We start from the raw sequence: 26,219 nt of genomic DNA on the forward strand, positions 1-26,219 counted from the left end.
TACAACAGGTTGTCCAGACTATAAATATTTTTTTCTTTCAAAGTCACCTCAAAAAAGTGAAGAGTTCATGTTGATATTGCGGTGTTATACAAAAGAATTGCAGTAATTTTCATAATTCCCAAGATGGTTTATGTCCTCAGTAATTTTCTATTTTAACACCTGAACAAAGCAGGCTCTGAGTTTACCAACAAGTCTGGCACATTACGAATGGTGAGTCTTGCTATCACTCATGCATGGCTGGGACTATATACTGCTATCTTGTGGCATGCTGTCAACGAAGGGGGTAAAACTGAGGAACCCGCAAGAACTTCTCAAACTATCACAGGAGGCTGATTGAAAATGTTGCTGGAGGCATTTTGAGTGCAGGAAATATGACTACATACGCAAGTTGAAAAATTGTAATCAATTTTGTAAGGCTTTACATCTTTATAATTACAAACCTTTTGTGCAATTTCATGGGTAACTTTTGCTCACTGCTTATTCGGGTTTGCTAGCTTTCACATATCCCGAGAACTTTTTCATTGCAAGTTTATCTAATTATCTATCTGCTTTGCCTTCCTCTGATTGATGTAATTACTAACTATTCAATTGAATTTGTTTCTGCTTTATGAATAGAAAATGAGTCAACAAAAAGCAAGACTGACACCAAAATTTACAAAAACAAGCATAGCACCTCAAGGGCAACACCTCAAGCTTGCGAGACAAAGAACCTTTGAATGCAACCTATCTGTAAATGATAGTAAAGTGGATGTACCTGATTAAAAAGATGCTCAAGACAGCCATGTAATTTGTCCTGTTTGTCAAGAGGAATTCTCATGTCACAAGGCAGTTCATCCCCTATTTTAAAAGAGAGAAAGCATATTTCAATTTCTAAAAATATTATACGGGTAGATGAAAGTTAAAATAGCTCTTCATCTTAGCAATTTTCAAATCATATACTAGTTCTGCATAAAGGGTTATGATTTTAAAAAACTGAACTTTCATGAACAAATGTTTCCAGTAGTGTACTTAAGGGCATTTAAATGGTCATTGGATAGACATATGGATGAGAATGGAATAGTGTAGGTCAGATGGTTTCACAGGTCGGCGCAACATCGAGGGCTGAAGGGCCTGTACTGCGCTGTAATGTTCTATGTAGTATCACTGCACATTTTAGGGTAATTAATGTAAACATTTGCTTCCATCTACAATTTTCTGCACATTTTCAATTAGCATTACATAGTGAAGAAATAAACTTCACAGATGTTTGAATGGTGAAGGAGGAAATATGAGCCAACATGAAAATCCATGTGGAAGCATGTATGGAAAATCCATTAACTCTCAAGTGAACCCCAGTTAGTGCAAATCTGCATCTCTATTGTCAAATGCTAGTTTCAATTTGAACAAAGACATTTGTATCATCAGGCAAGATGGACTGCAAGTAAATGGCACTGTGGTAACTTCTGATTACAAATGTGAATGATGAGACATGGCAGAGAAATGTTACTGCAGTCCTAAAATTGGTTAAATGCTTTCATAACATTGTACTTGGAGCAAAATCTCACCTGATCCCATTTCATCACTGCCCAGATAGGAGCTCCTGCTGCGGTCACTGGTAGAAGACAGTACTGAGTCTCGGTTGCTATTACATTCACTGCAAGACATCACCAAAAACAAGCGGAACTTAGAGCATTAAAATTTCTTAACACATTTCCGATGACACCCTTCCCATCAAACAAGTGATCTGCAACTCAAAGTGAGAGCAGTCCCATTCAAATATCATCAGAGGCTGGGAATTCTGTGGCAAGTAATTCACCTCCTGACTCCCCAAAGCCTGTCCACCATCTACAAGGCACAAGTCAGGAGTGTGATGGAAAACTCTCCACTTGCCTGGAAGAGTGCAGCTCCAACACTACTCAAGAAGCCTGACACCAACCAGGACAAAGCAGTCCACTTGATTGGCATCATATCCACCATCTGAAACATGAACTCCCTCCACCACCAGTCCACAGTGGCAGCAAAAAGATGCACTGCAGCAACTCGCCAAGGCTCCTTCGACAGCACCGCCCAAGCGCACAATCTCAACCACCTACAAAGACAAGGGCAGCAGATGCATGTGAACACCATGACCTGCAAGTTCCTTCCAAGCCACATACCAGCCTGAATGTATCACTGTTCCTTCACTATTGCAGGGTCAAAAGCCTGGAACTCACTCCCTAACAGCACAATGGGTGTACCTACACCAAATGAACTGTCGTGGTTCAAGAAGGCAGCTCACCACCACCTTCTCAAGGGCAATGAGGGATAGGCAACAAATGCTGGTCTTGCCGCAACACTCATCCCATGAACAAATAAAAAAAACTGACACTTTTCTGAATTGTGTTCACAAAAATTGGATAAAATGTTGGCAAGCCAGCAATGTATCATTTAAGACTTTTTGGAAGCCAACAGTAGTTTACTAGTACTTTTTCCCCCTAGTACATAAAGTAATTTACAAGCACATAAAGTAGTAATGTTTAAAACCTGTTGATTTACACAAAACCAAGGTCGATATAATGAAATCCATGTCACAATTTTTTTTTTCCAGAAACGACATTGTGAACATACACCCATTCACATTCAACCCTTGGGAAGCGGATACTTTACATTAAAAATATAAATAAAACTGAGTAAAAATGCTCCACAATAAGCTATAATATAAAATGTGATAAAGTCAGTAGCTATGCCTCAGCAACAGAGAATCTTATGAGGCAAGGATATGGCTTCTACATTGGGGTTTGACATCAGTCTTGTATATTGCAAAACAATTCAGGTGCCAGGAGATGTGCTTCATTTATACGCTACAAAATTATTAATGTCCGGTACAAAGTATCTAAGTTATCACTTCAATTTTCAATTTATAAGTAAATATTTCTGGCTTTCATAGCGACGTACATCTATGCAGTCAATACTGGAAACAACCACCTTATTATCTGTCAATACAGCAGTAGACTACACAGATTCCACAACTAAAAGCATGTTGAAATTTGGGATTTGGAATTCCACTCTATTCACTTTATAACATCTTGATATCATTTACTTCAAATTGGCACCTAGTAGCTCATAAGCCTTTATTATACCTTTTGCCTTATATTGAGGAAATATTGGGACTGGAAATTATTCACACCAATTCCCACATTTGCCTCCAGAGGGCAATACATCAAAAAACCTTGCTTTCTTATCCAAACATGCTCAATCACACACAAAACTGTGCTGCAGTTACATAGGGATGTTACACAGGGGTAAAATAAAACAGATATTAACTTACTATGCCACATATCTTAAAATTCCCTGGACTTCATGACTGACGAAATTATCATTCTCCCTCTATTGCTCTCAGTATATAACTAAATTACTGTCACAACAATTCTTTCAGGAAAAAACTGGTACGTATAAAGGAAATTAACTAAATTACTTGCTTTATTATTATAAACATTAGTCAGAAGAAAAGTCCATAGATTCCATCAAATTATTAATCACTATAAAATCACTGATGTCCAACTATTCTGAATTTGCTAAAATGAGACCCACCTTCTTTCTGATATACATGATTTATTTGCAAAATAGAAAGAAACTACTGGTAACGATGAAATTGCTGCTAATTATGCATTAATTCACAGCTTTGTAAAGAAACTAAAGATATTACACAGCACAGAATGTAAGTACAAAGCCATCTTCAGTCAAACCCTGAGGGATGGAGGTCAGATCAATTTACAAAACGATGAGATGCAGACAATTTTAGAATCATTCTTGGCAATTACCAGGTATTCGATTAGTAGGGGCTTACAGAGTAGGTCTGTAGAAACAGAAAGACTGGATTAAATACTACTTGTTTCAGTATTCAAAACATCATGGAAAGGGGGAAGGATTGTCTCTGAATTACTGTAAAAACGTGGGGGTTTTACATTTTCAAAAGAACTGCTCAGATTTTGATTGGTGTCTGAATAGAATAATTGAAGAAAGAAGTCAGAGCTCTAAGGAAAAGAAAGGACACAGACAAGTGTAACTGTCTTTTAGAGATTCATTAATTGAGTGGCTACAGAATCTGTGCACATCAGAAAAACTCCTACACACATGTAAGGTTGAACAGCTCCTTGTATAAATCTTAAGGATCTTGTGACAAGGCAGGTTGCATCTGAGCCAACAAGCTAATTTAGTACACTCAAAGATGAATTAACAGGATCTTTGGCAGACTCTTTCTTATTAAACAATGCATAGCACGTGTATAGAAGCCGGGTGAAGAGGGGATAGGGTTCAGCTGAGATACCACCCACAATAGAATATCTTGGCAATGCTTACAGTCAAGTTTTATACATGAATAATAGGGGGTTGGATGAGGTACTGAAAGGCAGTCTACTCCTACAGAATCATAGGCTAAACAAGGATTGAGCACTTCCATGAGTGAAGGAGAGAGAATCTCAAAATAAAAAACAGCGGCAATTCATACATTCCACTGATGATCACCACAGCATTTCTTTTCTAACACATGAATGTTATTTAATACATTAATAAGCTATTGCTGCTCATCAAAAGATATTAGTCTGCTCTGAAGTGTAGCTATGGCCATCATTCATGAGCTGTTAAAAACCACGTGCATTAGAATGGACAAGCTTCAACTTTCATGATGTTTGCAGGTAGCTAGTGGGCAAGTACAGCAATCTCACACATTCCATGTGTTTCAATTGAGAGTCATTGAGTGAAATATTGGTATAACAAAGTTTTTGGAGAATCAAGGCACCTCAGACAGCAACTTCCTGATTTCCATGTTGATGTGTGCATGTGCAGTCGCCAGATGTTGCTGTGCAATTTGCTCAATAATGGTGAGCGATGATAGCCTCCCTATTATTTTTACTGCAAAATCCAGGCTAAAATGCCCCTCACCATAGAAACCAGTCATCCTACTGTGTTTGTGTTCTTCTTTAGTAGAGCAATCCAAAAACTACTGTCTGGCTCTCTCCCAACAAGTTTGTACCTTGCCTATTCTAATGTTTGTCTACTCTTTCCTTATAAGATGCAATAGTCTCTGCCCCAATTACTCCTTGTGGTAAAACAAACCCATGCTCTAAAAATCTCTCTGCATAAAGAAATTTCTCCAAACCTTTCTCCCCACTCTCAGTGACCATGTTAAATTGATGACATTTCATTATTCACTCACCAACCAGCAGAAATAGTTTTTTTCCAATTCATCCTATCAAAACCTTTTCACAGTTTTAAAACCCACTATTTCTCAGCTCCAACCTAGTATCTGCTGCTTTATTTGTTCAATATCATCCTGTGACCTCAAATGGCCATCCTGACAACCCATTTTTGTTTAATCCTTTGACGTCAGTTGGACATAAAACGCACAATACCACATTGTTGCATCTCACAATGCTGCACATCATTTAACAGCCAAAAAACACAAAAAATGAAATACTTGATGTGCTTTATAAATAAAACATGTATGAGGTTTGAGGCTTTACAGAGATTGAACCTTTTGTGTCACCGCTGGCATAAATGTCAGGTGTAATGTGTGAACTACTCTCCCAAATTGCATTTTCTATTAAAGCCACACCTGTGACATCAATGCGGTCTCATTTGGAAGCTGGTTTGTTATTCCACTAGCTGACAGCCATTGCCTGACCAACTTACAAGGAGAGTAATTAATGTTATGCTGATCGAAACATTCAAATAGTAGGCAATGGGACAAACGTATCTAATATTTCCTTCAATTGTTGGATGCAAGAAATACAGCGTCGTCAGTAGTCCATGCTATACTTACTCCATTAATAGCAAAAGTTATAGATTTCTATGGATGGTTCAGCTAGATGGGCTGAATAGTGCCCTTCATCTATAACTTGTGACCAGGGCCTCTACTAGTGCTTTGGAACTAGGTGCTTGTAGGGTTTTCTAAGAAGAGCTTCGAGTGTTGCCCCAAAAATTTCCTTGGAGTTCCCAATGATTTTTTTTTGAAATAATACAGTTAAATTTACTATGAAACCATTCTCTTCACTGGAAAAAAAGCACAGATTAGGACTGGTTGCTTACCAACCCTAAACTGCCATCAGCTCTTGGGAACTTATTTTTTTTATTTATTTTTTATTTATTTAGAGATACAGCACTGGAACAGGCCCTTCGGCCCACCGAGTCTGTGCCAACCATCAAGCACCCATTTATACTAATCCTACATTAATCCCATATTCCTACCACTTCCCCACCTACCCTCAATTCCCCTACCACCTACCTATACTAGGGGCAATTTATAATGGCCAATTTACCTACCAACCTGCAAGTCTTTGGCTGTGGGAGGAAACCGGAGCACCCAGCGAAAACCCATGCGGTCACAGGGAGAACTTGCAAACTCCGCACAGGCAGTACCCAGAATCGAACCCGGGTCGCTGGAGCTGTGAGGCTGCGGTGCTAACCACTGTGCCACCCTATGCATTTTCAGATCTCTATAGCACTCAACAATAAATATCTTCTATAATTCACACTCTTCCTACTCAAGGAAAAATGCTAGGCACGTTTGGTACTATTGGTTAAAAAAACACAGAACTGATTTGAGAAATGCTTTGCATCCAAAATCAAAAACTTGGCACAAATAGCTCCAATAGTGAAAAATTATTTCTGGAGGACACCTGAATAAACATTTTTTCCACCTCACCATTCTGCATAAATACTTGCAAGAGCCAAACATTTTAAAAAGGAAAAAAAAACTTTCAACGTTTGGAACTGAACTCGTGAGAAAATTGTTCACAGACTGGTGGAAAAAAAATCTTTCAAACAGCTGGTATTTCAAACCTACACCAAGCATGAACAAGTTGTAAGAAATAAATCTGTTTCAAATCAGCACACAATGGAGCAATTGATTAATTCAACTTACAGTCTCTGCATTTTGGAAAGAAGAAAACAAATTTTGAACGACGACTTCATGCGTCAGTCTTGCTTTAAATTCTTGTAGACTGCATAAATAGCACAGCTTATAAAATTCCTGTGCTCATTTCACAGATCTAGCTTTTAAAGAAACTGACAGATGAGATTGTTCACTTCATAGTTGGCATGCATTTTAAAAACAAAACATCAGTGTTGCATCTAGCAGAGTTTCTGAAATACTGCAGGAAAAGATGCATAATTTCATGGTGTAATAGGAAGCTTTTTGGCTATTTGCACCTAATAATACTTGCTTAAGTATGAGAGGGGGATGGGAGGTGCAAGCAGCTCAGCATGAAACTCAGTTACAAACTCTTCATTCACTGTGATACGCAGTTTTACATCATTCCAGAAAAAAATCCAAGTGTCAACAGGAACCGTCTAAACTCAGTCCAGTAAATCCATGACTCCACAGCCCAAAACTATCACAAATTTAGTACTAATTCAATGACTGTTTGCATCTGGAGGGGGGTGAGGAAGGGGGCATTGTGGAGAAGTGGAAAGCACACCTAAACAGAACATGTGCTGGGACAGTTACAAGTTATGTTTTAATCATAATACAAGAACGATTACCATAGAAATTGCACGTAATACAACCTAGCTGCAAAATATTTGCACTACCATTACACATCATGCAAGGCACAACTGAATAAGACTAGGTCAAACTATTGACTTCATCTTCTCATACTGCAAATAAAGCAACTGATCTGATTGAGATAGCTCACAATAACACAATACTTGAAAAAGAAAATCAGTTTTTCATAAAAGCAAAACACTGCAGATGCTGGAAATCTGAAATAAAAACAGAAACTAAAAGGTCACAGACCTGAAACGTTAACTCTGCTTCTCTCTCCACAGATGCTGCCTGGCCTGCTGAGCATTTCCAGCACTTTCTGTTTTTCTATCACATTTTCATGTTGAGAGCTAAATTAGTGTTCAGTAGTCAGGCATAAACTGTATTCTCTGGATGTGCAGTGCAACATTCTTTGAATGATATAAATTCTTTGGTTTTTTTAATCGTATTTTTTAACTCAAGCTTACTCATCCCTTATCATCCCACATCACCCAAGGTTAAGAAGGGAGTTTGGTGTCCTGGTCTTGGAGTTCCACCAATGTCAATCTATAATTGGCTACTATAAATGCACAGAAGTAGCCAGGGAACTAGGCTCCATCTATTTTTAATCCCTTGCTGTGAGTCAGCACCTAGCATTTAGTTGGCACCTCTTTACAAGGTCAGAACACAAGGTGTAGGGAATACTGTACATTAACCCCTAGCAGACAACATCAAACCTCAATGTAAACTTTCTTTGCAAAATATTCTGCATTTGTATTTCACCCAAATTAATTTACCAATTTGAAGGCATAGATAACAATATACACAGTAGTTATTCAATTAGTGAACCTATACATCTTACATTAAAAAGCCAGATACTGGTGAAATAGCCTTGTGACACAGGAGGTTGGTGCCCTAATGTTTGTTAGGCAGAGGTAGAGCAATGGCTCAGCCCAGTGATTTCCTACAGAGTTTACAATTTCATCTGGGTAACCAGAGTACATTATTGGGAGGAGGCCAGAACCTGGGAGATGGAGCATTTCCCTACAGATTAATAATTCTACATCACTCTAGACCACTTAAAAGTGACCCATTACAAAACCCCATCAACAGAATCTTTCCCGCCATTCAGCTAGCCAGGGAATGGCCAATAGCACAAGTTCAAAAAAGAATATTGAAGGGTTTTTTGAGATTCATCTCAAACAGCTCCATAACGCAGGACTCAGTACTTTATGGGCTGTTCCCAAGGACACACACCGAGGCAAATGTCAATTTCTGCTGGAGGACCATCAACTCAGTGCAAGATGCTCTTTGGTCTGCCCAAAACTTGCTGGTCTTTCAGTGCAAAGAACTGTCTATGACCGAGTATTGCAGACTGGCACATTCCAAGGTCCAGGACTACATGCTGAGGGCCACACTAAAGCTTGGGGCAGCTGGTGCAAAGGCACAATGGGGAAAGACCAGAGTCTAAAGCCCTCCTGCCATAGTATACCAAGTGACTGTAAACTGTAAAACTCCTCAGGCTGTATATTTCAAATGAAATGTATGTTGTAAATAACACATGTATTTGCAATTGTATTGAAGTGCCGCAGAGTGTCACAAGCTGTGTAGAAAGAACTTGAACCATATTGCACTTGTAGTGACCAATTTGACATGTTTTGGCATGTACTTTTACAACTTTTATGAATAAAGTATATTTTGAGAAAAAAAGAATATTGAAGATGTGATAAGCAAGCAGGAGGATGGAATTAGGCTAAGTGGCCAAGGTGAAGATAGAAAACTAGTGCAAACTTATTGGACCTATGGCATGTTGCTGTGCTGGAATACTCTATGATTAAAAAACACCATCTTACATTATTTGTTCAGATAAATTAACCATTAAAAGATAGATCATAAACTAATGCTTGGTCGCTGGTATCTCATTAGGGAATTGGGAGAGATTCATACCTATAGGAATCCCTAAAACTTGTTGTATCATGTCCCGAGTCATCCTGCTCTTCTTCATTCACCACAAAGCAGACTCTCTTTGTTCCACAGTGTTCAGCTTTGTCAATATCATTTTCTTCCATCAGAATCGATGGGGGGACTGCAAGGTCTGATGAAGTGTGCTCCGAAGTCTCAGACTGGGCAGGCTCAGTTATTGAGGACAGTAGGCTGCAGATACAATAGAAACAATGTTACACTCTGATCTACAATAAATGCTTTGCATATGGAAATAATTTTCTCTGTTTCCAGGTGGCTTGACAATCAGCTTGTATTTCAGAAGGAGTGGGTACTACTTCTTGCATTTTGAGGGACACATGTAACACAATTTATGGAGGTGAAAACTGCAAATCAATACAAGACAGATTGATTCAAGTTACAGTTAGACCGTAATGCAGTAAATGCACAAATGTTATTTCGTCCAAGCCATCCATCGATGGCTTCCCTACAAACAGAACATGGCAGCCTTTTAACTGAAACAGTTCAGAAATCAGTTTGAATCTTAATTGGTGTTTATTCTCCAGCTTCCTTGAGCTTCTGAGTTTAGTGTCTTGTTGGGTCAACTTCTCATGTCCTAGAGGGCTGACCAAAAAGCAATTTTCAGAAGTATCTTCCTGCTGAATCGCCACAATGTCCAAATAGGTGCACAGAGAAACTGTTGTAAGAGTGTACTATATAGAGAAAGTGATCAATTTCTTTCACTGATGCCAAATAAATCACCTAATGCTTAAGGTCAGAATTTCCTTCATCGATCCTCCTACCCATCATTTCTGCAGGTTAATATACGAGCAGTTTAATATTAAATTTATTATGTCATTAGAATTTTGATATATGGTTAGCCATTTTCTCTGGTCAGTTAAAGAACTGAGTGCATGAGCCACACAGATTAAAATACTCAGAACCGATCCCCAGTTTGTGCTAAGTTACATGATCTCACCCAGTAGTTGAACGAGGGTTGACTATCCAAAGTCACCAGTTAGGAAACCAAGAAAAAGGTTACTAGTTTTTCACAAGAAGGGAAGAATAACATAAAAGGATGAATTAACCCAAGATTCTCCAAACACTTTCCAGCAGCTGCTCAGAATGGTATGAAAACAGGTCACCTCACTCAAGAGAAATAAACGTGACCTGTTTTTTGGTGTGGGACGGTTACAGGTTTAAAAACAATTAGTGCAGCAAAGCCAATAAATAATCACTACAGTACTTATCAACAAGAACCCAATTTGCTGTGTTGCCACAAAAGCACATGTTTGCAAAATGTGTAATCTGTTCCCATTCGTGAAAGGATCGAGAACGAGAGGGAAGAGATTTAAAGTATTTGCTAAGAGAAGCAAATGAGGAAAACCTTTTTCATGCAGAGTGTGGTTAGGGTCTGGAATGGGAGTGTGGTGGAGGCAGGTTCAATAGAAGCATTCAAAAGGGAATTAGACTGTTATATGAAAAGGAAGAATGTGCAGGGTTATGGGGAGAAGGCAGGGAATGGAACTGAGTGAATTGCTCTTTCGGAGAGCGGGTGCAGACACAATGGGTCGAATGGTGTACCACAGGGATCGTTGCTGGGACCCTTGCTGTTTGTAGTGTACATTAATGATTTAGAAGTGAATATAGGAGGCATGATCAGTAAGTTCGCAGATGACACAAAAATTGGTGGTGCCGTAAATAGTGAGGAGGAAAGCCTTAGGTTACAGGACAATATTGATGGGCTGGTAAAATGGGCAGAGCAGTGGCAAATGGAATTTAATCCTGAGAAGTGTGAGGCAATGCATCTTGGAAGGACTAACAAGGCAAGGGAATTTACAATGGATGGTAGGACCCTAGGAAGTACAGAGGGTCAGAGGGACCCTGGTGTACTTGTCCATAGATCACTGAAGGCAGCAGCACAGGTAGATAAGGTGGTTAAGGAAGGCATACGGGATACTTGCCTTTATTAGCCGAGGCATAGAATATAAGAGCAGGGAGGTTATGATGAAGCTGTATAAAATGCTAGTGAGGCCACAGCTGGAGTACTGCGTACAGTTCTGGTCACCACACTATAGGAAGGATGTGACTGCATTGGAAAGGGCGCAGAGGAGATTCATCAGGATGTTGCCTGGGCTGGAACATTTCAGCTATGAAGAGAGACTGGAAAGGCTAGGGCTGTTTTCCTTAGAGCAGAGAAGGCTGAGGGGGGTATACAAAATTATGAGGGGCATAGATAGGGTAGATAGGAAGAAACCTTTTCCCTTAGCGGAGGTCTCAATAACCAGGGGGCATAGATTTAAGGTAAGGGGCAAGAGGTTTAGAGGGGATTTGAGGAAAAACATTTTTCACCCAGAGGGTGGTTGGAATCTGGAACACACTGTCAGAAGGGGTGGTAGAGGCAGGAACCCTCACAACATTTAAGAAGTATTTAGATGAGCACTTGAAACGCCATAGCATACAAGGCTACAGATCAAGTGCAGGAAAATGGGATTAGAATAGATAAGTGCTTGATGGCTGGCATGGACACGATGGGCCAAAGGGCCCGTTTCTGTGCTGTATGACTCTGTGACTATGCTGTAACAATTCTGTGATTAATGTTCAATTCAGAGCCACTGACCACTTACACATTTATTTGCATTACATATTGCTTCATTTCTTTCGAAGAAATCTCCAGTTTATTAAACAGTTGGAAGAAAGAATCCTGAATCTCCATATCTTCCTGCTTCAATAGAAAGCTCAAGCCTCCACTTTCTTGGGCCATCTCTCCATTCTGTTGATTTAGCAATTCATCTGGATCCAGCTGTTGATCGGTTTCTCCCTGCTCCGTAATTAAACACTTCCATAGGGGTGCTGCCATGGTGGTGATGCTGTGCCGAGTGTAGTTCATGGGATTAATAATACCTGCAAACAAAAGTAACTATTTACTGATAGTCACCTTCTGATTTCTTTTGCAAGCAATGAAATCCTGTGATCGTGAATCAGTAGTGAATAATACAAAAAAAAGATAAAGCACCCAATGTTACCAGCAGCAAAACATTGAAATATAATCCTGAGGAACAGATTTCAAGTCCCAAACTTGATGATCAAAATCACCTACATGCACACAGAAGTTTTGTAACCAGCAGCAGGATGCGGCTAGAAGGAGTGCAGAAACCAACCTCAGTTGGGTGGTGGGGGGAGGGGACGGGGGGAATAAATCAGTGAAAATTCCATCTGCCAATCCAAACTGTGTTTCAAACAACCATGGAGAATTCCCCTACCCGACAGCTGAGTGCAGCATAAATCATCGTCAAAGCAACTTGCCGTGTAAAGTCAAATACATTAACTGGTTGCACAGAATGTTCTCCACACCATTATAGTGACCCAGATTTTGTTGTACGAATAACAGTAAGGCTGTCAGTGCTCACCGTTATTAAAGAGTAAAACTGAATTTCTGATAACCGCACACGTGCAGCTAAAGGTAGAACAGTGATATCCAGCTCCTCCTCTGGCTGCACGTTGCAGTATTCGCCGATGGAACCTGTGCAGAAATCACTGTAATGGCATGACCTTTGTGTTAATTACCAACAAGTCTTGTACTAAAGACAGATGAAAAAGTTAGGGCTAATGCATTCAGAACTAAGTGCAGATTTAATGGCATAAGTGATCATTATGGAACAAAATCTCTGTGGAGTCTTAATCCCCAAGAAAATTAATCTGCAGATTTTATTTATTTTTTGTTTAGTTTTACTTTTCTGTCACTCCCTTAATCCCATGTGTATCTTTATTTTTCTTCTTGGACTTTGAGATAAAAGCAATTTATAGCTTTTTTTTTAAACTTCTTGCTTTGCAGTCTGGATGCCTTAATGAGGATTCTTCAATCCAACAGATTGAAGAAGCTCCCTGATGTTTGAGCTGATCACAGACACTACAGACCGCTGTTCACAGCGAAATCTGGGCCAATGCTTTTATTCTTCCTGTGAACAAATCATCTTCAAAAAAATCATTTATAAATGCAAGTATAAAAAATCAACTTAATTAAATACTCAGGAGCCAGTTTTCTTGACCTTTGCTCCTATTCCTCTTCCACAAAGATCAGAGGAAAGGGGATGGAGACACCCTACACTGGTTTTCCATTCCATTCAGATGGGATTTCTCCAGCAGGAAAGAAAATTAACAAGTGTGTTGCTCATGGGTCCAGGTTTGGAACATGGAACTATTTTTGTGCAGCAAAAACTTGATATCATGAATGCATTATGTGACATAAGGAGGGAATTGGGGTTGCAGATGCTGGCGAGGAACAGAATATTGTTAAATATTTCCAGGTTTGGATTTACAATGAACAAAATCAAACACAATTCAAACTTACTGCTGGAGGTTGGACAAAAAAAATGCGTAACACAAACAATTGGAGGTGATATTGAGGAGGAAAACAAAATTAACAGCATCTGATTAACAAGATTTTTGTAAATTGATTAGGTAAATATTAAACATAGGTTGCATCTTTCAGCATTATTGAGGTGTATAATATTTTTATCTTGAGTGAATCCAGTGATATATTGCTTGATTAAATCTGCTATAGTATAATGATGGGCAAGTGGTTTTGGCATGTAGATTGCCTTGGGGCTGCAGCAAACTTCAGATTATACTGAACCCATCTTAACCCTAATTCTTGCAAACTACAAATAGGCAAGACTAAGTCAGCAATCATGCTTGATGCAAGTCATTTAGTTAGTTCTTCTCTCCCCAAAGCTTCTTATTCTGCTATTTGCATTGTTCAAGATTGTTTTTTGCCCTACCATTGATGATGGATTTGCAGTATTTGCTCAAGGTACAGTATTTTATCTGTTTATTCTTTGATGTTCCCCTGCCACCTCAGCTATTTATAATATTATGTTCCCCCAACATCCCCAACCCCATTCCCTCCTTAAGTCTCATAAGGCATTTGCAGCTCTTGCTGAAACGGGTGGTGTAGCACTGCCTAAGGAGGTCTGTCTCGCCATTTACTCTCCAATGACTGGAGCCACACACAGATGACAACATTATTTGCAGATCAATTTTTTGTAATTTTCCACCTGATCAACATGTGATGAAGGTGGTTGTTGTACACTTTGGGAGTTGCAATTCTCTAGCAGCAGGATAAGAGATGGACCTCTCTTTCACACAAAGTGGGCTGCATTTTACCAGCTTCAAAGATGGCGAGACACAAACACGGGATTAGACACTTTACAATCTTCCGGTCTCAAGATGGAGTTCAATAATTTTCCCATTTTCCTCAGACAGCAGGTGCTGGCAATGATTCTGTTGTAACCATTCACACCTCTTCTGGACTCATCTTTTGTTTCTTTATTATCTGATTAATACCCACTTTTTGCCTGCACCATCATCCCTGTTGTGATCAAATCACTCTGGCCCTCCAGCCTTCATTACTCCCTCCCTCAGCCCCTTTTTCTTTCTCTGTACTCACTTTAAACCTGTAACATCTCTAACTTCTTCCCGTTCTAATGAAAGTTCACACAGACTTGAAACATTAAACTCTGTTTTTCTCTCCACAGATGCTGTCTGACCTGAATACTTCCATCATTTTCTGTTTTTGTTTCAGATTTCCAGCATCCGCTGTATTTTGCTTTTGAATGGATTTGTAGCAGTTGTATAACACCTTGAATATATCAGAACATTTCAAGATGTCAAACAAAAGCTGAAAATGTGCATTGTGCAAGGGATGAATCAGGAGAGATGAGATAGGCTTCAAGTGAGTGCACAAGGGTATAGGAAGACAACTCCAGAATAAAAATAGCATGATGCTCTGCCATGTATGGTAAGACAAAGGGGATATTAAATATTCCAAAGTCAAGAACAGCTAGGTAGAGCTGGACACAAGAAAAGAGGTGGTGGCAGAGGAGTTATTAAGCCATTGACTGCATCCTTCCAGAAGTTCAAAGGATAAATAAATGTGTGTTACTTAGCAATACAAACCCAGAAGATCCCAAATTTAATCTCTGTTCGGAGACGAATTAACCGTTATTAGCTACGGTGGCAGCGCGCATACTATAATTAGCTCAGCAACTGGCCTCAGAGAGGTGAAAATTCAGCGAGGTTTCTGATTGCTGATTGGTATCCAGTGAATCCTGCTGGAAAAGCATCAGGTGTGCATTTATGTCAGATGAGGTGGGGCGGGGGGGTGGTGGAAATCAGGCTTCCTGTTATGAACCAGTAGTTAACTTGCTGACATTTGCTGTCTTGACTTAGACATGAAGAATGCAAACTTGTGTGAGGTAAAAGAGGGCTGTCAGCATGCATGGAACTGTACCCTTACACACACCTCTTGTAATCAAGTTTGTCAGTGAGATACAATTCAACTCATTCTACGGGAATTTAAAGTAAACATTTTCTGTCCAGTAGGAATTGACATTTATAAAAACAAAAACTAATTTGAAACAGCAATAATTTTCAACTAATAAATTTCAAATACCTTGCTCTTGCTCCAGGCCAAGGAAAGAATTTTTTCGACCAAAGCGAATACTGAAAGATCTTCCCAGAGAGGTAGTACTTTTTGGACATGATACTTCAATTACATTAACATGACAGTTGGTTGGACAGAAATCAGTGCTATTTAACAGGTGTAACTTGGTTGAAGCTTGCTTGAAGGAGGGCCATGCTCTATTTTTCAACTCCTGAGCAAACTAAAGAGAGCCATAAAGAAACAGAATTCAATAAAAATACCTTTATGAACATTCCCCACATGATGCCATCCTTCCAAAATTTGAACATAATATAAACAGGTACACAAGATGTGTTCATCTTTGAGGCAAGTGGTAGGATGCGCAGGTAGCACTTCAATAATAATCAATTTAATTTTCTTCAGTGCTGGGGAACAGAATTTGTTTCCATGATTAGTGCTACAAGCACTTTGTTTAATCACAGAATCTTAGAACACAGAAAACAACCCTCCATTCAGCCCATCATGCCTGTTCTGTTCTTTGAAAGAGCTCGACACTTAAGCCTATTCCTGTGCCCTTTCCCAAACATTATAACTTTTTTTAACATGGCTTGGCCATGTGAGCCGCATGGAAGATGGCAGGATCCCCAAAGACACATTGTACAGCGAGCTTGCCACTGGTATCAGAGCTACCGGCCGTCCATGTCTCCGTTATAAAGACGTCTGCAAACGCGACATGAAATCGTGTGACATTGATCACAAGTCGTGGGAGTCAGTTGCCAGCATTCGCCAGAGCTGGCGGGCAGCCATAAAGACAGGGCTAAATTGTGGCGAGTCGAAGAGACTTAGTAGTTGGCAGGAAAAAAGACAGAGGCGCAAGGGGAGAGCCAACTGTGCAACAGCCCCAACAAACAAATTTCTCTGCAGCACCTGTGGAAGAGCCTGTCACTCCAGAATTGGCCTTTATAGCCACTCCAGGCGCTGCTTCACAAACCACTGACCACCTCCAGGCGCGTATCCATTGTCTCTCGAGATAAGGAGGCCCAAAAAGAAAAAAAGAATAACTTTTTTTTCTTGTTCAAGTATTTATCCATTTTTCTTTGAAAAGCAATTATGGATTTTGCTTCTACCACTTTTTCTGATAAGACATTGTTTGTCTAACAAACCTCCTGTATATAATTAAAGAGCATGGGAAAATAAATTCTAAACCGGTGCAATGTAGGCAGCTGTTGGGACGAGGGGAAGAAGGAAAAGGAGACATTAAACTATTATCTCTATGACTGCTGTACATTTCAGATATTTTAAATGCTGAATAAAATAAGCAACTTGTTGCTTTATACAAATGAGGACAGAGGTTCCACTTGTCACTATGTGCAAAATTATTTTGAATTATTTCGGAAGATTTCCCCAGTTAACTTCACAAATGCTTATACAATGCTACCAAAGCTGGCAACCAAATGATTTCTTACCTCCAAATACTGGAGCATTATCGCCCATTATTAGAATTTGATCCCCAAAATAGGTAAAACTCCTATAACTCCATGTAATGAAAATAGAATTTAGTGTTCATATAAATGAGTGGCCTGATTAGTGCTCAGAATGAATGAGAACTTTGCCTGGCTGCAAATTATCACTATTCAGCTCAAGGAGCATTGCCATCAAAGCCATAAAGACGTTAGCTAATACATACCCAACCACAAAGTCATGACAAACTTTAGGGCAACTAAAAAAACATCAGAACAAATACAAAAAGCTATTTAACTATGCTTAATTATCATTTAACATGATAATAAAGTGTAACTTTTAAGCTTGCATAATCCTACAGTAAGTGATACTACAGCTTCATCGAAGAGTTAAAGAGAGCACTTGCACAAATCAGATTTTACTGGTTGGATTCGACAATTCAGCAACAAATGTGTTGTATGTACCTTGGAATAGTTGGCAATTTGCTTGCCAATGGTGTCAAGCTTGGTCTCACACAGATATCTGAAATCAAATTGGGACTTAAAGATAAGGGAATTCCTAGAAGATATCAATCCTCTGCAGTTCTTTACAAACTGACGGTCATCTGCTGCTAAGGCTTCTAAAATCTGAAAAAAAAAGGTAATTTTAGTTAATAAAGTCTTTGGAACAACAAAGTGAGTATTGATTGGGAAAAAAATCCATACACTGGATTATTGTGGGACCTGGAACATTATTAATTTACAGAACAGTTAGCTTAGAAAGGGAACAGAATGGGGGGGCAGCATTTTTCAATACAGAAGAAGAAAAGGCTTTCTAAAATGCAAAAGTAAACATTCAATTTTATCTGAATCAGAACATTCTTTTACTGTAAACATGGCACATAATGGAGTTCTTCTTTAATAAAGCGGGGAAATCCCATTTAGTTATTGGCAAATCAAAGCTACCTCAGTCACTAGTGGAATAATTTTGGCTGGCAAAACATGACAGCAATGGAATATGAGCAACTGCATAAAGTACAAAACAATCTAGCAAGACCATCAGATTCATTAATTTTCTCACACAATGCAACCTCATGCTAATTGTTAGTGATACTAAATCCCAGGAGGGTTGTCAACTTTTGTTGGAGGCTTGCCTGGGGATTTGATAATATGACATCCTGTTATTGCATTTACCTCATCAAGTTTGGGCCTTGTTTAGTTGAATATCTTTTCTCGTGGCTTGGCACCAGCAATTGTTGTACAAGAAGCTCTAAGAACCTGGAAGCCTCTTACAAGCAGGTGAAGAACGGGAACCAAAATTGGAGAAGGGGTTGGGGATGGACCAGAGGTGGGAGGAATTTCGATTCCACCAGTATCTAACAATAACTAAGAAGATTAATACTACCACTCAGATTCCCTTCATAACCACATGACAATAGTACAAGAACTCACTGATGGTCTCTATGTAGCTGGTAGTAATAGGTGTAATACCCCAATATCCTACCTGTAACTAGTAGTAATGATATAACTCATTAATATCCACCCTGAAACTACAGCCAGAATCCCCCCCTGCACTGCACGAGGGCACATTGTCCTAAACTCAGCTTACCACCAGCATTTGTAAGCCACTCTCTGGCTTGGGCTGAAAGTAGAGTTTTCATAAAATGATTTGGCCCCTGGTGTTCACACCCATCTGCCTCTCTTCCCTTCCCCTCCCAACCCCCAAACAAAACGTCCATTTCTCTATCACCTGGCTCTTCTTCCAGTCTGGTCGCTGCTAAGAAGGAACTAGCTCTCTGTGGTGGCAAATTTTGACCTTGATTGATTCTGATTTGTTGATCCATTAAAGGAATTGGTACCAAGTTGCTTGAGTAAAAAGAAATCACAATTTCAAATAGGTGCACTTGTTTTTATATTGCAAGGAACCAATCTACCAGATTTCTTCATAATTCCAAGCTGGTTTTAGGAAGAAAGGACAATTGGGCGCTCAATCAACTGGACCATCGCTGTGTTAGAGTTCACCAATCGTCAGAAAGTTTGACTTGTACACCTACTAGGATTTATTACATTGCATTCAATAAGCTGAAATGAAGGCCTTGAAGTTCAAATCATTCCTTAGCATTTTATCTATTATATAAACCAATGTTGTATGTTATAGGTGGTCTTGTCTAATAAATGGAAAATATATTAGTATTCCATAACACGCACAAGAAATGAATCCTTGAAGTATGAATTGAATAATCCATACCTTCGCAGTTAAATTGAAACATCCCTTCGGCTCCACCATTTTTTCCTTGACGTGACATTTTATCCCTGCTGTGCTGACGTATTCATAGACAACACCATGCTCTAAATGCACATTATCCACAGTCATGCTGACATGAGAGGTCACCCCATCAGTGCTCAACTTCATGTCTGCAAGGATAGATAAGTGATTACCTTGCATCGGTTAAAAGACTGACGGACTGAAAACAAGCTCAATTATTCACTTCTTAGATTTAGGTTTAATGACAAACTGCAATCAGACTTTTACTATTTTGACGTTAGCCTCTTTGCTTCACTGGAAGCTTGGTTAAGTTTAGGGAGGAAAGATAAATTTACAGAATTAGTCAAATCAAGCTATATTCTGCATTCAGTTTGCTAGTTGTCTATAACAGTTTTCTTATGCAAATCAGCACAGAATCATATTGTTAAGGCATTGAAAGAATCTGAAAACCAGTCAGCCCGAACAGAACAAGCTCGTGAACTTATTTGGATCATTATCTTTCAGGTATTTGCCTAAACAAGAAGTGCTTGGACTTGAAAAGTAACTCACTAATTGTGGAGCATTCTCATGACCAATGTTCCCTCTAAGATGTATGTATGCACATGGAATGTACCATGTGTTGAAAAACACGCCACTCACAACTTAGTTAATTTGTCAGGAGAAATTTCCAGCATAATGTAAGTCATGACTCTTAAAAAGTAAACTACACATTGACAAAAAGGTCGTGTTCAGAGGAGTTAGTAGGTGGCCCAGTACAAAGAAAATTTACAGCAAACATTGTCTGTGACATCCTAAAATGTGATAAGGCGCAAAACAAGTTCTTGGTTTTCTAACCATTTGTCCTCATCTGACCCTTTCGATGAAAATTTGTTATTTCGATTCCTAAAAATCAGTTGAGATTGAAAAAACTCCAACACCAGAGAAAACTGGGAGAAAAATTTATTGCAGTTAAAACAAGTAGAAAGTTTTAATTAACTGACACAATAGCACCAATGTTGGCAATTTATTTGGGAAACTCCCATTTTAGCTGGGCTGGCAGTTAAATACAAAGCACAGGTACTACTATTTTACTGATCAAACCAAACTGATTTTATATTTTAGCTAGAAATAGAGCATCTGAAAGCCTTCCTGCTTGCTCTAGCAACAGTCTATGACCAAGTGGGTGAGTAGAGATCAGTATGACCTAAAATTAATTGAAGTGAATATAAAGGACTAATAGTTGGCACTAAGTTAGTTGCCTGCATTAGAAGGGACTCATGGATAGTGGTGAGCAATATGGAAATGATGTTAGATGTTGGATAAAAAGTATCTCATCTGGTAGGGAAATTCAGAACAATTCTCAGCATTAGAGCTAGGTTACTTAGAAATGAAACAAGGAAGCACTTCGTCCACGCAAAGGGTGGTGAAAATCTAGAACTTGCTTCCCAAATGGCTATGGATTGGTCAATTGGAATTTTCAAAACCTTGCTCGGTAACGGTAACAAAGGGTATAGGCCAGGGCAACATAAGAATATGGAGTAAGGCAACGTAAATGAAGTTTAAGTGCAAATCAGCCATGATATAATTAAATGATGGAACAGGTTCAAAGGGCTGAGTGGCCTACACACATTTCCATGAAATATAATATTGATTATTACATAATGTTTTTCAGAGGTTAGGAATGTTACACATGAAAATGGCTGCACATCTAATTCATGTCTGATCTAGGGGTTACATGCTAACAATGAAGCTATGCAAAACTGTTCCCTTCTCCAGTACCCTTACTTAGATTAATCATCTCAACTATTTCTTGCAAAGGATGTTCTAGGATATCACATATCAGTGAGCATCATCAAATATTAGATATTAAGAAAAATATCTTTATGGCCACAAATTATATAAACTAAATATTGCAAGACAGAAGCTATCGTCTTCAGTCCCCGCCACAAACTTTGATCCCGAGCTACCGATTCCATCCCTTTCCATGGCAACTGCCTGAGGTTGAACCAAACCTTTCGCAACTTTGGTGTCAGATTTGATCCGACGTGAGCTTCCAACCACATATCTGCACCATCACTAAGACCACCTATTTCCACCTCTGCAACATCACCTGACTCTGCCCCTGCCTCAGCTCATCTGCTGCTCAAAAACACTCCTGGCCAGTCTCCTACATTCCACCCTCTGTGAACTTGAGGTCATCCAAAACTCTGCTGCTCATGTCCCAAATCGCACCAAGTTCCAGTCATTCATCACCATTTTGCTTGCTGACCTACATTGGCTCCCAATTAAGCAATGGCTTGATTTTAAAATTCTCATTCTTTTTTACAAATCCCGCGTGGCCTCAGCCCTACCTATCTCTGTAGTTACCACCAGCCCTTCAACCCTCCGATATATCTGCGCTCCATTAATTCTGGTCTTTTGAGCATCCCTGACTTTATTTGCTTCATCATTAATAACTGTGCCTTCAGCTACAAAGGCCCTAAGATCTGGAATTTCCTCCCTAAATCTCGCCGCCTCTCTACCTGGCTTTCCTCCTTTAAGGCATTCTTTAAAAAAGTGACTCCTGACATCGCAGCAGCCTGCTGACATCATCAGAGCGCTCCAAGCTGCACACATAGCAAACAGTCTCCTGCGCTCTGAGATGCTGTGCATGTGCAGCCTACGTCTTGCCTTGCCAGGACTAACTGATGCAAGTGCAGAAAAACGCTCTTCCCCCCCACCCCGCCACCAGCCACTCACTCCAGGCTGCTCGCTCCTCGCTTCCCCCACCACTCACCCTGTGAGCGGCCGGATAGCGGGATGGCACTGAAACCTCACAGAATTACGGAGGGTGTGCAGCACTGTCAGAGGTGCTGTCCTTCTGCTGAGACTTTAAACAGCGCAATGTTCTCAGAGTATCAAGCATGTCCATTGTGAGCTGCCATGGGTTGAAGTTGCTTTTCTATGATAAATTGAGCAGCGCCATCTTTAATCCTGGCAGCTGCCAGAACGTCGCAGAAAGTGATGTTTAAGTGGATGAGGCTGCATTTGCGCATGTGCTAGTACAGCACCGCCTAGTGGTTGTGTTGTCAACAAACGCAGCCTTCGTTAAAACCGACCTCTGACCAAGCTGTTGGCCTCCTTCCCCAATATCTCATGCACTTGGTGTCAAACTGTTCTGTTGCGCTCCTGTGAAGCGCTTTGAGATGTTTTACTATGTTAGTACATAATTACAAGTTGTTGGATATAAACTGGAACCATGTGAAGACAATATAAGCTGCAAAGGCAACTCAACAGAGGGTTAAAACTACCTTTCTAGAAAATCCAAAGAACAATCAAAAGGTCACAATTACCATGTAAGAAACAATATGGAAATATCAGAAGTGAAATTGTGCCTTTGCAATTCAATGTACTGGCCTGCTGGGTACAAACAAAAGACTAGTCCAACCTGGACTGGAATATCCTCAATTATAAAGGATTAGAACTACCTTGGAACAATGCCCGAAACTAACAAAACTTGGAAGTTTCCATTTTCTAACTCTCCCTCCCCAATTCAGTCTGCATGAATTTTTTGAAGGCATGCTAGCTTAGGAATATTGGAACATGGGAGCAGGAGTAGGTCATTCAGCCCATCGAAACTGCCCCACCATTCAATATGATCATGGCTGATCATCCACTTTTAGAAAATTCTGATGGAAAACAGGATCCTTAGAAAATTAAAGCAGTTTAGATTTCAGCATGTATTGATGTGAAAGTGACAGTAGAACTTGCAAGTCAGGTAGATGATTTGACTGCCAACAGCACTAATTCAAGGACACCTATCAATGGTCTCATGGACAAATTTCATAAACATATTTTTTCACTCCATGTCAGGAGAGATCACCACTGTCCCTCCCCACCCCCACAATTTTCTCATGACAAAAAAAAACGATGCCGAGTACAGTCCTGCATAATGTCTCCAGCTCAGAGTTCTGTTGTTATTTAGCTCAGAGTGAGGTGCAATTGGCAATGCACTCAAATCTTATATTTGACATTCTTCTTGATGCTCAACTAGTAGCCCCAGACCTACATTTGTAATCCGACAGTGATCTCAGCTGCTTTTATAAATCTACAGGATCTTATTAATGCAATTGGTTTCCAAAGCACAAGTCTCAAGTAGCCGACTGCAAGCTGACTGTGAAATTACCTAGAGTCAAGATTGGCAGCCAGGAAAGCTCTCTGAAACTGGGACTTGCCCTCCCAGTCAGTTTTATTGAGTTGTGGCCGTCTGTGAGACCCACATTGCATGTAACCGCGGTATGACCATGGTTCCTATACGATATAAATGCAGTTTAAAATTTAAAGCAAAGTGGTTTACCATCTTCCTTTGCACAGCAGCTGTAAAGGCTGACAGAACATGAAAGTCACGACCAAGGTTCTTGATCTGTTCACACTTTATGGATCAGTGTATGATAAATTTACATTTCCTAGATATTGGTCAGAAAATATCAATGCATGGCAGCTGAACTTTCATCTGATAAATGTACACAACTAGTTTGATACACAGATCTGTATATGGCACAGACAATTTCTATGTAGAACTCTTACTTGTTTGAAGCCACTTGTGCAAACAAGGCAAAAAAAACTTTATCTTAACCAGTTTTATTCTTTACATATTTAACTTTGTGGTTCTACACATGCTACTTGGGATGAAAGCAACTTGAATAAAAATTATTTGACTCCTGTTGCATTGGCAATCCCATCTAACTAAACGTTAAACCCTGTGCACTGGATATCTTGACATGTAAATTAACATAACACACTCAGGCTTCTTACAAAAAGGTTTAGTCAGACAGGTCCCGTTTGCAATTAACCACAACATACCTGCCTGTTGTTTGCTCTCGTTGATATGATCAAATACTTTTGTCTGATTTGCTGGAACATCTAACAGCTCATCGTGTATTGATAGATCAGAAAGATCTGTTTGTGTTGCTTCCTCATCTACATCTTCAACAGTCCTATATATCCACTGGCTGGATCTTGTTCTCTTGAAAAGTGAAAGAGAGAGCAAGAATGTATTAGTGTTGTTCATACTTTATATTTGAACAAATTTGAAATGTCTGAATCTAAAAAAAAGTAAGTTACATACAAATATACGAATTAGGAGCAGAAGTAGGCCACATGAGCATGGCTGATCTGATTGAAACCTCGACTCCACATTCCTGCCTAGCCCCAATAACCTTTCAACCCTTTGCTTATTAAGACTCTATCTACCTCTGCCTTAAATATATTTAAAGATTCTGCTTTCACTGCCTTTTGAGGAAGAGAGTTCCAAAGACTCACAACCCTCAAAGAAAAGAATTCTCCTCATCTCTGTCTTAGATGGGTGACCCCTAATTTTTAAATAGTGACCCCCTAGTTCTAGATTCTCCCACAAGGGGAAACATCCTTTCCACATCCACCCTGTCAAGACCCCTCAGGTTCCTATGTGTTTTAATCAAGTCGCCTCTTACTCTCATAAACTCCAGCAGATACCAGCCTAGCATGTCCTACCTTTCCGCATAAGAAACCTACCCATTTCAGGTATTAGTCTAATAAACCTTCTCTGAACTGCCTCCAACAAATTTACATCCTTCCTTAAATAAGGAATACTGTACACAGTACTCCAGATGTGGTCTCACCAATGCCCTGTATAACTGAAGCATAACCTCCCCGCTTTTGTATTCAATTCCCCTTGCAATAGACAATAACATTCTATTGGCTTTCCTAATTACTTGCTGAACCTGCATACTAACCTTTTGCAATTCATGCACTAGGACACCCAGATCCCTCTGCATCTCAGAGCTCTGCAATCTCACACCATTTAGATAATAAGTTTCTTTTTTATTCTTCCTGCCAAAATGGACAATGTCACACTTTCTCACATTATACTCCATTTGCCAGATCTTTTTCCACTCACTTAATCTACCTATATCCCATTGTAACCTCCTTAAGTCCTCTTCACAACTTACTTTCCTACAATGGCGCAGTGGTTATCACCGCAGCCTCACAGCTCCAGCGACCCGGGTTCAATTCTGGGTACTGCCTGTGTGGAATTTGCAAGTTCTCCCTGTGTCTGCGTGGGTTTCCTCCGGGTGCTCCAGTTTCCTCCCACATGCCAAAGACTTGCAGGTTGATAGGTAAATTGGCCATTATAAATTGCCCCTAGTATAGGTAGGTGGTAGGGAAATATAGGGACAGGTGGAGATGTGGTAGGAATATGGAATTAGTGTAGGATTAGTATAAATGGGTGGTTGATGGTCGGCACAGACTCGGTGGGCCGAAGGGCCTGTTTCAGTGCTGTGTCTCTAAACTAAACTAAACTATCTTTGTGTCATCAGCAAATTTAGCAACCATATCTTGGGTCCCTTCATCAAAGTCATTTATGCAATTGTAAAAAGTTGAGGCTCCAGCATTGATCCCTGCAGCACACCACTCGTTACACCAAAAAAGAACAAAATGTTTTATTTTATTTTCCTTGGTTAATATGGCTGGCATTTGTGCAAATTGAACCTTTAAACACAACTGCTTAAGAAATGTTGAATTGTTTAAATAGTTTTCAGTTGAACTAGAATTACCTACAGGAGAATGAAGAAGAATGCCAGAATACAAAGATAAAAACATTTTTAAAAATGACCAACAGGATTGTTACCAGAGCTTTTTTTTTGGTTGGGGTGGGGAGGGGGGTGGTTT

At 39.7% G+C, this 26,219-nt stretch overlaps 1 protein-coding gene across 2 annotated transcripts in view; it reads right to left on the reverse strand.

Annotated features, from left to right (window-relative positions):
• Positions 1-26,219, reverse strand: part of prex1 (phosphatidylinositol-3,4,5-trisphosphate-dependent Rac exchange factor 1) — a 270,479-nt gene that overhangs the window by 40,745 nt on the left and 203,515 nt on the right. For both annotated transcript variants that reach the window (XM_068048258.1, XM_068048259.1), the window contains exons 21-28: positions 24,372-24,534; positions 19,533-19,699; positions 17,771-17,932; positions 15,876-16,086; positions 12,049-12,325; positions 9,428-9,634; positions 1,545-1,633; positions 755-837 (exon numbers count right to left, since the gene is read on the reverse strand). In XM_068048258.1, coding sequence (XP_067904359.1) covers positions 755-837; positions 1,545-1,633; positions 9,428-9,634; positions 12,049-12,325; positions 15,876-16,086; positions 17,771-17,932; positions 19,533-19,699; positions 24,372-24,534 — 1,359 coding nt within the window. The remainder of the gene's footprint in view (positions 1-754; positions 838-1,544; positions 1,634-9,427; positions 9,635-12,048; positions 12,326-15,875; positions 16,087-17,770; positions 17,933-19,532; positions 19,700-24,371; positions 24,535-26,219) is intronic.

Source organism: Heterodontus francisci, chromosome 16, assembly GCF_036365525.1.
Source record: "Heterodontus francisci isolate sHetFra1 chromosome 16, sHetFra1.hap1, whole genome shotgun sequence".
NCBI lineage: Eukaryota > Metazoa > Chordata > Chondrichthyes > Heterodontiformes > Heterodontidae > Heterodontus > Heterodontus francisci.